A 12,678-nucleotide genomic window follows, 5' to 3' on the forward strand; every position below is an offset into this window, starting at 1 on the left:
CGTCAGTGCTCTCTCTTCGGGAGCCAGTGTGTTCATCAGTAAGTGATGAATCATTCTGGTCACCAGCATGGCAATAGTGCATCTCTCAGATGAAATCAATGGGTCATGATTCCCCTGATTTCAGGTATTAAGAACTTGAACCAAAACCACTCTGAGTAAGACCGACTGTCCACTGGCCACGGGAAAAGACTGTGACCTGCTTAGTTGACTCTTGATTCTTGAAGAGAAGCACGTGACTGTCCGCTACTTGTCGCTCACCAGTGATTTTCGTGTTCTGAGGGATCCAGGCCACTGCACATGTCCCCTGAGTATGTTGATGAGAAGAAAATTTAAATGTTGACATTCAAAATCTTCCCACAATGAATGCCAATGTGTAGCTCCCTTTTAATTGGCTGCTTTTCTCTTATAGAGCTTTCCATTCTTACCATCAGATCTATCTTCTAAACTGATGTACTGTCTTCTAGAACTTGAATATGTTTTCCTCTGTACACTCCACCCCTACTCTTTTCCTCCAGCAAGAGTGCATATTCTCTTCCTAATATAAACACACTGCCCCTTTTCATGGCCTAGATCAAGTCTGTTGAGTTTATTACAAAGCACTGTTTTTAGATACTGTAGCTATAACCAAAAAAATATGACCAAGATAGTCCCTGACTTCATTACAATTTATGGTCTCATCCAAGAATTGTTTTTCCAACCTTAGCCTCCATGAGAATCCCCAGTGTGCTTTAAAAAAAACGACCAGTGATCTCACACAGCACAAAATCAATTCATTCAAAAGCTCTGGGAGGGTGGGATTGTGGGCATGTGTGTGTGTTTTTTTACAAACCCTATGGTAATTCTAATCTTTTACTAGTGTTGAGAAAATGCTTCTCTTACAGCTTTTCCAACCCACTACACCAATCCACAATGACCTTCCCCCTCCAAATTTCTGTAACTTACTGGCTGTAATATTTATTTGTCAATTATTTTATTTCATTATTTATTTTACTTTACCTATTGATTTCTACAGTGAAATGGTGGTTGTCTTTTTGAGGGAAGTGTCATATATGGCTTTAAATATTTAATATCTAACATGAAATTTTGAACATAGTTGGTCTTTAACATAATATTTGTAGGTGATCATTTCAGGTATTTCCTGAGGACTTGAAACCAGATTAGGAAAAGACCTGATGCTCAACCTAACCTTGGTAATCTGCAATCCCAAAGAACCTGGAAAGGGTCCCAGCTAGACTCAAAGGGCCCAGAGGGGAAAGGCTGAATCTTTGCACCAAGCCCAGTCTAGTGCCCAAGGTGTCCTTTCCATGATGGCTCAGATCACTCCATCTCACTGGATCTTTCTGGTGGCCGGAATTACTTCAAACCAGATTTCTCTCTCAGAGACCTTCCCCCCAAGTGTGCACCTGCATCCCAGGGAACAAGAGACCTCTTCCTGGAATGGCTGCTCTCTGGGAAAAGAGTGCAGACAGTGGGACCACGAGCTCTTTGTCCCCTTCTCCACATTCCACCTCATGCCCAGCACATGAGGAGCACAGGCCAGTTCTGTCCACTGTGCTCTGGTGAGCATTTTGCCTCTGAACAGAAGTGTCAAGCTCTTGTTTACCAAGGCCATGTACACGACTCAGCCTCCAGCCAAGCCACCAACTGTGATGGTCCCACCAGCTGTTGTAAGAGAAGGCCCAACCTGGGAAAGCATCCCAGATGCTCACCAACTTCCCTTTGATGACTTTCTGAGGTTGTTTCCTGCCAAATCTGCATGAATGAGGGACAGATGAGATTTCAGGACACTGCTTTTCTCTCACAGTTTGGGCTATATTTAGAATTAGTAGATTTTGCAGATAAAAGAGAACTTTAGAATTTCTGTAGGCATGAGCCAGTATGGGGCTGGAAAGCTGCTTAGAGAATCAGACCACGCCCCCATCTTCCCTCTTATGAAAAGGTGATCTTGAAGAGGTCACATTAAAATGTTAGTGGGAGCAAATGTGTAAAATGGGCCAAATGACCACTCTTGGAAGGCTGTTGTGAGGATAAATTGAGGTGGCTCTGCAGGACCACCTGCCCCTTTGAGAGTTCTCAGTAGAGGTTCATCTCACCCTACACCTGACTTGGCTTGCCCTTCAGGTTTTCACCTTGATTCCACCAGAGATGAATGTGACACTATCTTTCTTGTTAACTTGGTACAGAGTTGTGTCTCAGAAACTTCTGTGAACTTTGGAAGTTTCTCATAATGTCAAAACCAGATCCACCTTGACCATTAAGTCCAATTCCAACCCAGAGGTGAACCCATACCCTGCTCTAAACGAAGGAAATCTTCCCCACTGCTTCTACTTTTGCATTTGAAATTTGAAACTCTCTCCGGGTAGCATGTGCAAACTAAAGAACAATCTACTTATTGATCAGTCAGTAAATACTTATGGTGTAATCTCCTTGGGCCAGAAATTGTATCAGGCAGTGGGAATGCAAAGATGAACAAGCACTGCCCTCTGCAGTCCTAAGGGAGCAACTTCTGCTGAGCAGTGGTGATAAGATGGGCACAACTCATTATCACCAGGAGCATGTATACAGAGGAGAGTCCCTTGCTCAGCCTGAGGGTTTGGATGCGAAGATCCTGGAGGGATGGGACCTTACCTGAGTCTTAAAATGAGCAGGACTCCTGCAACGAAGAAGGGGAGAAAATTCAGGAAGAAGAAATACTAGGAGCAAAGGCAAAGAGGGGAGAAATGAGGGCATCTTTAGGAGCTAGAATCAGGTTGCTCTGTAGAAGCACAGAGTATGGTGTCCTTTGGAGATGTGAACTTCGTTCTGTGGGCCCGGGGTGCTGTCCACAGTTTCACTTGGGGAAAGATGTGATTTGCTTTTTTCCTTTGAAATATTCCTGTGAGCAGAGGAGGAAGGGGAAAACAGATGGATGGACATGATCTTCTCTCTTTTAAAAGAAAAACTCACCGCCAGGAAGTGCTAGACTTGCCAACCGTTGCCTAAAATCTGTGGCATAAATGATGAACTACAGGTCACTGATTTGTTGCTGTGTATCAATACAAAACTTCTCATTTTAAAAACCAAAATAGAAAACAAAAACTCTGTCCCAATAAACTCTCCCCACCCTCCCCGCTCCAGCAGCATTCAAACGTGTGCCTGTTTTCTTTGAAATAGTACACATTGCACAACAGTAATGGGACCTATCCATAATGTTGCTGTCTCAAGAATATTCAATACTAAATGCAAAGTGAACGCAAATCTTGCACACAGTTACCGCCAACACACATTTATCCTTGAGTCCCAGATCCTAGGTACCTTGGGACAATGACTTGCCCTGAATACGGTCTCCTTAATTTTGCCAGTTGACATGTGTGTGTGCATGTGTGTATAAGGGGCTGCCATGCCTTTCAGTTGTACCAGCTGCTTAGAGAAGGGTGAAGTGGTGGGTCTCCTTCCTCTGTCCCCCAGCAATGGGCTTTCCACATCTGGTTGTGGACCCCCGCCTACACACACCTCGCCCAGCTCTTGCCTCTCTTTCCTGTGGATGGGAAGGGTTGAGTGCCTCCTTCAGATCAACAAGCTCTTCTGATACTTCAGGGCTCTTTAATGCAGGTGTTTGCCTAGCAGGTCTTTGGATAGGGGACTAAGGGTAAGAGAGTAGATGGGGAGAGGAAGTCTCCCAAATCCTGGCCACTTCCCACTTGCCTCTCTCTGGGGCACCTGTTTTCTCTTCTTAGAGCTGCTCTTGTGCCCAGAGCTGCCATTCAGGAAGTGAGTGAAATCTCATGGCTGCTTGCAACTCCTGAGACTTGGTCAGTGGGCATTCTCATAGCCAGCATCCTAGAGAGGACAACATTCCTCCCCAAATATCTCAAGTCTCACCCATCTGGTCTCCTAGCTCTCAGACAGCCCAGAGAGAATAGAAAGGTGCACTGGGTTAGGAGAGAGAAGGCGTAGGATTCTGAGGTGGTCCTCTGTGACCAGCATGCTAATGGAGCCTGTGCCGAATTCTGTTTAATCATATGCATCCTTCCTTATTCCTCCCTGCACATTAAGTTGGACGGCAACACCAGACTGCCACTGCCTTGTGATATCCCACCCACACTGGCTTTTATCCCATAGACTATTTTTGACTGTGAACAGAGAGCATTTGAATGCCTTTGAAATAAAATGAATGAATGAATAAATAAACAAATAATCACTCATGATCTCTCTAAGCTCACCCTTGAAATGCTGATTGATTCTTTTATTCCTTTTAGCCCTTGTTATGAGAATAAAAACACACACCACCAAATCTTCCCTGTCTCCCCAGGGTTAAGGCCATTAGCTGAGGGTGTGGGGAGGAGTGCGGAGGATACATCTGGGCCAGTCTCCTTCATCCCCCTTCCCTTCTCCCTGGCTCCTGGTTCCAGCGTTCCCATCACACAGAAGCCAGAAAAAGGGAGCTGTCTCCCTCCTTTTCCTGCATAGCATTCTGCCAGGCACAGAGAGACCCCATTGCTACCCCTGCGCATGTGCAAACTAAGGGATGGCGGTATTGGAAGGCTGGAATGTCTCTTCAATTAAAATTCTTCCAATTATATCTGACTTAAGATAGGGGGCGCCCAGCTTCAAATATGAGGAAACTGGAACATGCTTTCCTATGACTTGATAAAAACCACTCTCACAGCTGGTGAGTGGGTGCCATGATCAGTTCTCCAACTGTCTGGACATGTGAGCAAGAATGGGCCTCACTGCCTCCCTCAGACTCAGGCAGCTCATCCACAAAGTGGCAATCACTTATCCTTTCTGCGGAGGCTGAGAGGGAAGCTTGCTGGCAATGGATGCCAGGTCCTCCCAGGGGCGGTGGTAACCATGCCCTAACCCCCTGGTGGTGGCTGTCCCTGCAGATTCACCTACACCCTGGGCGAGGGCATGTGGCTGCCCCTCAGCAAGAGCTTTGTGATCCCACCAGCCGAACTGGCCATCAACCCATCAGCAAAGTGTAAGACGGACATGACAGTGATGGAAGATGCAGTGGAGGTCAGGTGAGTCCAGCCTCCAGGTGCTGAGGCCCATTCTTGGCTGGAGAGACTGAGGGAGAAACCACCTTCAAGTCCAGGACCCTGGGAAAGGAATCCTGACAAGCTGTAAAGAGAACTTGGCGGCTGCCTTTACATTCCTTCTACGCAGTGCCAGGATCTCCTCTATCTGGGTAAGCATTGCACACCCCAAGGCTCAGGCACAGGGAGAAGACATAAAAGCAGAATTTGTAAGCACATCTCGGGTCCTCTAAGGACTGACAGGGGATAACATGTTAATTTCCTAGCCCAAGATGAGACCTTCTTTGACCAGGCCTTTCAGGGTTGGCTCAGCTCCCAGATATGGAGAATGTCTGTAATTTGTTAGCTCAAGGCTCAGAGCATGGTTGATCTCGAATTTTTATGAGGGAGGAAGACATGATCTGGCTGGCCAGGTAGAACCATGGATTGTGATGCTACTTGTGGCACCTGGAGTTCTTTTGACGCCTCCCATGTCCCTGTGTTCTCCCCACAGAGAGGAACTGATGACCTCGTCCTCCTTCGACAGCTTGGAGGTGCTCCTTGACTCCTTCGGGCCAGTGCGGGACTGCAGCAAGGACAATGGGGGCTGCAGTAAGAACTTCCGTTGCATCTCAGATCGCAAGCTGGACTCTACTGGTTGTGTGGTAGGTCTGCCCTATTGAGCTTGTAGTGGGGAGAGGGCACAGGATCAGACACAATGCAGATATACAGATGAAAATACACTATGACTAAAAGAAAGGGTCGAGACTGCTTCTTCCTCATTGTAGCTGCCATCTAGTCTAAATTTTGAATCTCCTCCTGACAGAGATGAGATGCTAATCACCAGTCAATAAGTCAAGGAGTATTTATGGCGCACCTATGGATGACCTGTAGCTATCCAAGGGAAATCTCCTGAATTATATACCATGATTCTTTCTTTCCAGTCTTGCAGTCTAGTTGGTAAGGAATATCCCCAAACAATTTGAGAACTAATTAACTGCTAATAGTATGATATTGACTCTTATAGGAAATAGACTGTATTTACTCTAAGAGGAAAGTCTAGGGGGAAAAAACTACCTTTGTTTAGACTCAAATCACACTGATTGTAATAGGGAATTTTAGGAAAAATCTACCTATATAAAATAAGCCAAGAATGGTATAGAAAAAATAAAAATGTGTCCCTTTTGAGACGATCGCAATGAACTCCTACCTGGGGAAAGGTGGTTTCTTACTTTGTTATTACCTATATAGACTTTGGATACCTATAAAATATGTGATGCTATGAACTAGGAAGACTATTTGGGCTAGAGTGGACTGGGATATCTCCCATGCCATGGATAGGAAGACTGATTGAACCACACAGGCAAATGGAGGTGGGGCAGAGTGAGCCATCAGCTGCTGGTGCTTTTATATTGTCATTTTCATGCCCATCAGCACTACTGTATGTTTCCAGCACTTTCTTCTTTTAAGGGCAGAATGATGCAGTCCTCTCAGAGAGGGGGAGGGGTGGAGAAAGAAGGCAGGAAAGCCAGGCATGAAGGAGAGGGAAGATGATTCATTGAGACATGTAGCCCTGTGGTGTTTCCAGGGCAGGGCCAGGGCTTCCATCTCTGGGGAGGATGTGGTGTCTCGTCTTGCTTCCACGTCTGACAGTTGTGCTCTTGTCAGGGGACCCAAAGCCGGATCAAGCTGTGAGGATGCTGGGCCGATTTCAGTGTTCACACCCTCCTCTTCCCCATCTTTGAGCACCCGCTTTGTTCAGGGAGCCATTCTCATCAAAGATGGGTATGAACCTGGAATCCAGGTGGGCTCACTCTGGCCTGGGGCCTCCCTGGCTTTCACAGATTAGGCAGCAGTTGACAAGGGCCTGATTTATCTGAGGAGGGAGAGATAATGAAGAAAGGAAAAGGGAAAGAAAGAAAGCTAAGGGGCAGGTAGGTGGAGAACTTGGCAGGTTCATCAAAGGGAGGGGAAAGTTAAGAGATTGGACTATCAGGAAAAGTACAAAGAAAAATGCTCTTTGGGCCAAGTCTTTTGAAGGCAGCCAGGAGGTCAGTCCATGTCCCCCTCCCTGTGGCTGGTCCACTTTCTGCTGTCTAGGCAGTGAGCTTCCCAACTGGGTCCCTCAGGAGATAATTTCACTGTAATGGAGGTCCAGCTGAGACACTTTTTAAAAAAAATATTTTTTACTCTTCAGCCTGCATGTCTTCGCCATCCAGATTTCAACTTATCATTTTGCATTATTCTCTTGGGTCACTCTAAGTACTAAAACACTGTTTGTGCACATTTTTGAACATCCTTTGCATCCCCACTTCCATGCCAGCCCCATATGAGTCCGTGCATGCTCACGCACTCACACACATGCATGCGGATAGACTCCATGCCTTCCCACTGCTCTACCCCTTTCCTGAGCCCCTAAGGATTTGCTTGTCAAAAGCCTTCTGTTGGTGATCCTAGCCCCTTTACTTGGCATGGAGCTGTGCTGATGTATTCTTGTACTTTTAACACTGATCTGTGAGACAGAGCTAACAGGAATAGTTCTGATGAATATGCATTTGCAATAACAATTAGAGCCACTGCAGAAAGTCACCCAATTGTGCCAGGGCTTGGTATTAGCATAATACTTTGAAGTCACTGGTCCACGTGGCTCTTGGAGGGAGGTGAGGCCAAACCAACTGGCAGGTCTGTCAATTGAATGTTTTCCATTGGTTCTGAAGCACATGATCCCAGATGCAGGTGGATTGGTGGGTTGAGAGCTGATGTGCTGCATCCTGTTTCTTGTGCCCCTGCAGAGAAGCATATTAGGAACTTGACTTTGAGCTGCCCTGACTCTCCTGGGCATCCACACCTTCCTCAAGCCCTGCTGTGTAGCAGAGTGGTCCCATGTCCTCTGGAAGTGGACCAGGGACAACGCCATCAGCTGTACAGCTGCTTTTCTCCTCTCACAGAAACCCTGACATTCCGTTCTTTGGGCACTGAGCTGAAAGGCATCCTATATAATAAAAGCCTAATATGCTAAGTGTCTGGTCATCCGTTCAACCAATCAAAGAGTAATATGCTAATGATTTGTTAAGGCTGCTTAACTGCTCGCTATGATGAGCACTGACCGCCAGGGGGCAGATGCTCCAGCTGGTAGATTAGCTTGCTGCTGGGGTCCAGCTGATCAGGACTGAGCAAGATGGGCCAGACCAGCCCTGGAGCCCTCCCGCAGTCCCTCCCCGGCTGGCCAACCTCCTCATCCCTCCCCGGCCCTCTCGCAGTCTGGGACCCCTGGGGGGATGTCAGAGAGCCCTTTTCAGCCCATCTCACAGGCCAGTCCAAGGGGCCCCACTGGTGCATGAATTCGTGCACTGGGCCTGTAGTCCTATATAATAAAAGGCTAATATGCAAATTGTCCCCTTGACTGGGAGTGTGACCAGGAGTTCAACTGGGAGTTCGACCAGGGGTGAGGCGGGGCCAGCCAACCACCCACGGCCCCTGCCCACCCCAGCCTCTGATTGGCCCCTCCCCCTAGCTGGCCCAGCCTGATGGGGCTCCAATCGGGGCAGGTCAGCCAGACCCCAACCATGCACGAATTCGTGCACCAGGCCTCTAGTATTTTATAAAAAGAGAGAGGATGAACTCGGAATACACTGACCCTTCAGGAACCTGGGAAAGGAGCAAAGATGTGGGAAGAGACAGTGTGTACTTCATATCCTCCTGTTGAACACAAGGCAGACAGGTGGGGCTGGTCCACCTCAGCTGCCAACATGTTTCTCAGTTCTGCATGGGCTCCCACAGGTTAGTTGCTACCCGGTTAATTGCCCTGATGTTTATATGGTCTCTGAGGACAGGAAACAGATCCCTGTGAAAGGCACACGCCTGTACAAGCCACAGCTCCTCTTTTCCAAACCAGAACATTCTCCAAACGTAGAGCTTGCTGACCCTTTGGAAGGGTTCCCACTGCTAATAACTGGGTCCTGCCTAAAAGGCACAAGAGCATTTATTCTCTGTCTGTGGAGCCTGTTGGGGTTCTGCAAAGTTACTGTATTAGTGTCCTGTTGCTGCTGCAACAAATTACTGGAGGTTTAGTGGCGTAAAACAACACCCATCTATATCTTGCAGCTCTGTGGTGCGAATTCAACATGGGTTTCTCTGGGCTAGATTCAAGGCTCCAGTGGGGCCGCATTCCTTTTGGAAGGCTCTAGGGGGCAAACCATTGCCTTTCCTTTTCTAGCTTTGGAGGCCGCCCACCTCTTTTTGGCTAATGGCCCCTTCTTTCATCCTGAAAGCTGTGCCGTTGCATTTTTCTTACCACTCTTCTGCAGTCCTCTCTCTCTTCTGTTCTGTGCCTCTTTCCACTTTTAAGGACTCTTGTGATCACATCAGGCTCACCTGGGTAATCCAGGTTAATCTCCCATCTCAAAAGTCTTAACTTGATATGCAAAACCACTCTTGTCAAATATAAGGTGGCACGTTTATAGGTTTGGAGATTATGTTGCAGACAACCTTAGGGGCCACCACTCAGAGATGGCAGTATGGATTGGAGCAGACTTGGTAGGCAGGACTGTAGTCCAGCCATTCCCGGCTATAACAGGGCATTTTTATTCATATCAAGCCCACCTATTAAAAATTAATATAAAACTTTGCTTGTCAGATCTGGCCAGGTAGCTCAGTTGGTTAGAGCCGTGGTCGGCAAACCATGGCTCATGAGCCACATGTGGCTCTTTGACCCCTTGAGTGTGGCTCTTCCACAAAATACCACGTGTGGGTGCGCACATACAGTGCAATTGAAACTTTGTGGCCCATGCGCAGAAATTGGTATTTTGTGGAAGAGCTGGTATTTTGTGGAAAAGCCACACTAAAGGGGCCAAAGAGCCGCATGTGGCTAGCGAGCCTCAGTTTGCCAAGCCGCAATTTGCTGACCACGGGTTAGAGCATCATCTCCATCCACCAAGGTTGTGGGTTTGATCTCCAGTCAGGGCACATACAAAAATCAACCAATGAATGCATAGATAAGTAGAACAACGTATCAGTGTCTGTCTCTGTCTGTCTCTGTCTCTCTCTCTCTAAAATCAATAAAATAAAAGAAAGTTTTGAAATGCTTTTCAATGCGCAAATACAGTGGAAAGCCCACTCTGTACTGCTCCTTCCTCATCTTCACACTTACCCTGAAAGTGGCCCCCAAATGCCTTTGCTTTGTGACATGTCTGCATGTGCTTAGGCGAGGGACTGTGGCCTTGGAAAGCAAGAGGTCGGCCATTCAGCTTTCTCGTGTTGGACACATGACCTTCGCTGCCAGATCATTACGCTCTAATGAGCTTTGAATTACACAGTGACCCCGCCGCCCTTCTGTCCACATGCTGTCCACAGTGGTTTTCCACCAAATGTGTCATTTCACTTCTCCTGGAGCACAGTTGTGCAGAGCTCATTACAGATGACCCTCCCTTTTCCTCTTTGTAGGACAGAAAGCAGAAGAGTGCGAGTCAGAGACTTTTCGCAATTCAGGGGCTGGAAGCTAAAACTCACATTTAATTCCTTCCAACTTTTCCCCTTTGGAGAAGTCCTGCATACCATAGGCTTCCAAGTCAGACTCATGAAAATTTCGGGAATTGCTATTTATGAAAGAAATAAAAGTGACATGTAGGAAAAGAGAACCTGTTTTGAGTAGGAATTATTCTGAGTCCCCCAGGTAAGGCGAGGCAGGCTTAGATACAGGAAGGGGTTCCTCTTCTTCCTCTTCTCCCAGAGCCCCAAACATGCTCCTGCGTCCATCATTCATGCTCTCTGCCCATAACACCCAGCTCATAATCTGCATCAGGTGCGCATGTCTCAGGCTTGGCGACATTTGACTAGACTCTTGAGTGATTAATCAACTCCGAAACCATTGGTAGAAAAAGAAGGGAAAGATGGGGAAGAAAAGCAGTTGAATGGAGAAAATCATTTTAAACTCATTAGCAAATTATGCCTCAGACAAGTAATAAGTCAAAAAGCCATGAGCATCTCATGAAAGATGATTAACCTTGTATATTTTAGGGGTCACTGAAATTGCAGTTCATTTATTAGACCTTCTTGATGGGGGAGGGCTATTGCCATAATAGAGAGAATTTTCTTGTGGAGCCTGTGGTTTATAAAGGCTCTGGGACTGCTTAATGGAACCTGTGCAGTGAGAGTTAGTGTGTGACCTTGGGGCTCCCTCCTGAGCAAACAGTCCTCTTTCAAGGAATAAGTGGAGGGATTGTCCACACGCCAGGGAAGAGAATGGCCAGCACTTGCAAAGAGGAAAGAGCTCCTCCCTTGTGGAGGCAGGATTTCTCTCCTGGCGACTGGCCTCTGGCTCAGACACTTCTAGGAAGAGGGCATGGTGTGGAGCCAGCAGTGTCTTTGTATTTATATGTAGGTTTTGAGGAACCCAAAATGCATGTGAATACAATAGCACAAGGCACATTTAGGTAAAAACAAACTCACACCATGAGAAAATTGAATGATTAGCCTTCTTGGGAAGTGAGGGCTCTAGTTCAGTAAGAGTTAAAAAGAAAACTGTGTCTTTGGTTTCAGCTCTCTCATTTTTTTTCTTTTTTCTTTTCTGGGAATAATTTCAAAAATGTTTTCCTCTGAACTGCAGCCCAAGTAAGTTATACTGAAGTAAAAATAATTGCATCTTTTTCAGAGATTGAGGATCTTGCCTTGTCTTCAAGGTCATGGCTCTGGGCAGTTTGCAGTGTTTTGTCCTATAAATATATACACCATAATATGGGTGTGTGTGTGTGTATGTATGAGAGAGAGAGAGAGAGAGAGAGAGAGAGAGAGAGAGAGAGAGAGAGAGAGAATATGAATATTAGGCTAAAGATACAAATCCATAAATGATTTCAAAATGTACTCCAGGAGTTGCTTAAAACAATCAGACGAACAAATCTACAGAATTGATTTACTTTGTCAACACATTGACTATATTTCTTTAGGGGTTCCAGGAAACCCAGGTTTTCTCATACTTGGGAAGCTATATGGCAGAGTGGAAGGGACACACATGAGCTTTGGGGCCTGACAGATTTAGGTCAAAAATCTGATTCCCACCTCTGTGGCCTTAACCAAGTGATTACTTAATCTTTCTGAGTTTGTTTGCCCTCTGAAGAAAACTAGAAAAAGAGTCTACCTGTGTTGTTGGGATTGAATATACATAGATTGTCCTGCATGTAGAATTGCTTAATTCCTGAGAGCTGTTATTTTTAGCTTTGCTCATAAGAAAAGAAAACTCCAAAGTAGCTAACTCTGTCTTCTCTTCAAATCTCCTAAGAAAGTATAAATACCAGGTGGTCCCACTTGACATACCAATGTCACCTAGACACCAGGGCCACACAAGGTGTGGATGTGCCCGATTTTGGAGTGATGGAATAAAGCCTGCTTGAGTTTCATTTGGTGAAGTCTTTGCCTGAAACCATGCTTAATGGAGCATTTGGGGAAAAGGAGGTAATTGAGGAGATGGGAGCCCTGGTGGTGACTGAAACAGCTAGCTGGTCCAAGGATTGAAAGCATGTGAGGTGGAATGACAGGACTGGCTTTATCTCCACTCTGATGATGTTTCTCAAGCTTTATAGAAAAAAAAAAAGAGCTCATGGCAACCAGTGCAGCCCATTTAATTCCAATCAAACTTCTGTGTTTCAAGACCCACATTTGTGCCTGGGCTGCCTCACAGGGTGAT

At 46.3% G+C, this 12,678-nt stretch overlaps 1 protein-coding gene across 1 annotated transcript in view; it reads left to right on the top strand.

Moving 5' to 3' along the window:
• ASTN1 (astrotactin 1) overlaps positions 1 to 12,678 on the top strand; it is a 283,425-nt gene that overhangs the window by 202,740 nt on the left and 68,007 nt on the right. Inside the window, exons 10-11 of the mRNA XM_059675026.1 lie at positions 4,869 to 5,006; positions 5,515 to 5,665. Of these exons, the coding sequence (XP_059531009.1) occupies positions 4,869 to 5,006; positions 5,515 to 5,665 (289 nt within the window). The remainder of the gene's footprint in view (positions 1 to 4,868; positions 5,007 to 5,514; positions 5,666 to 12,678) is intronic.

The sequence above is a fragment of the Myotis daubentonii genome, chromosome 18 (genome assembly GCF_963259705.1).
Source record: "Myotis daubentonii chromosome 18, mMyoDau2.1, whole genome shotgun sequence".
NCBI lineage: Eukaryota > Metazoa > Chordata > Mammalia > Chiroptera > Vespertilionidae > Myotis > Myotis daubentonii.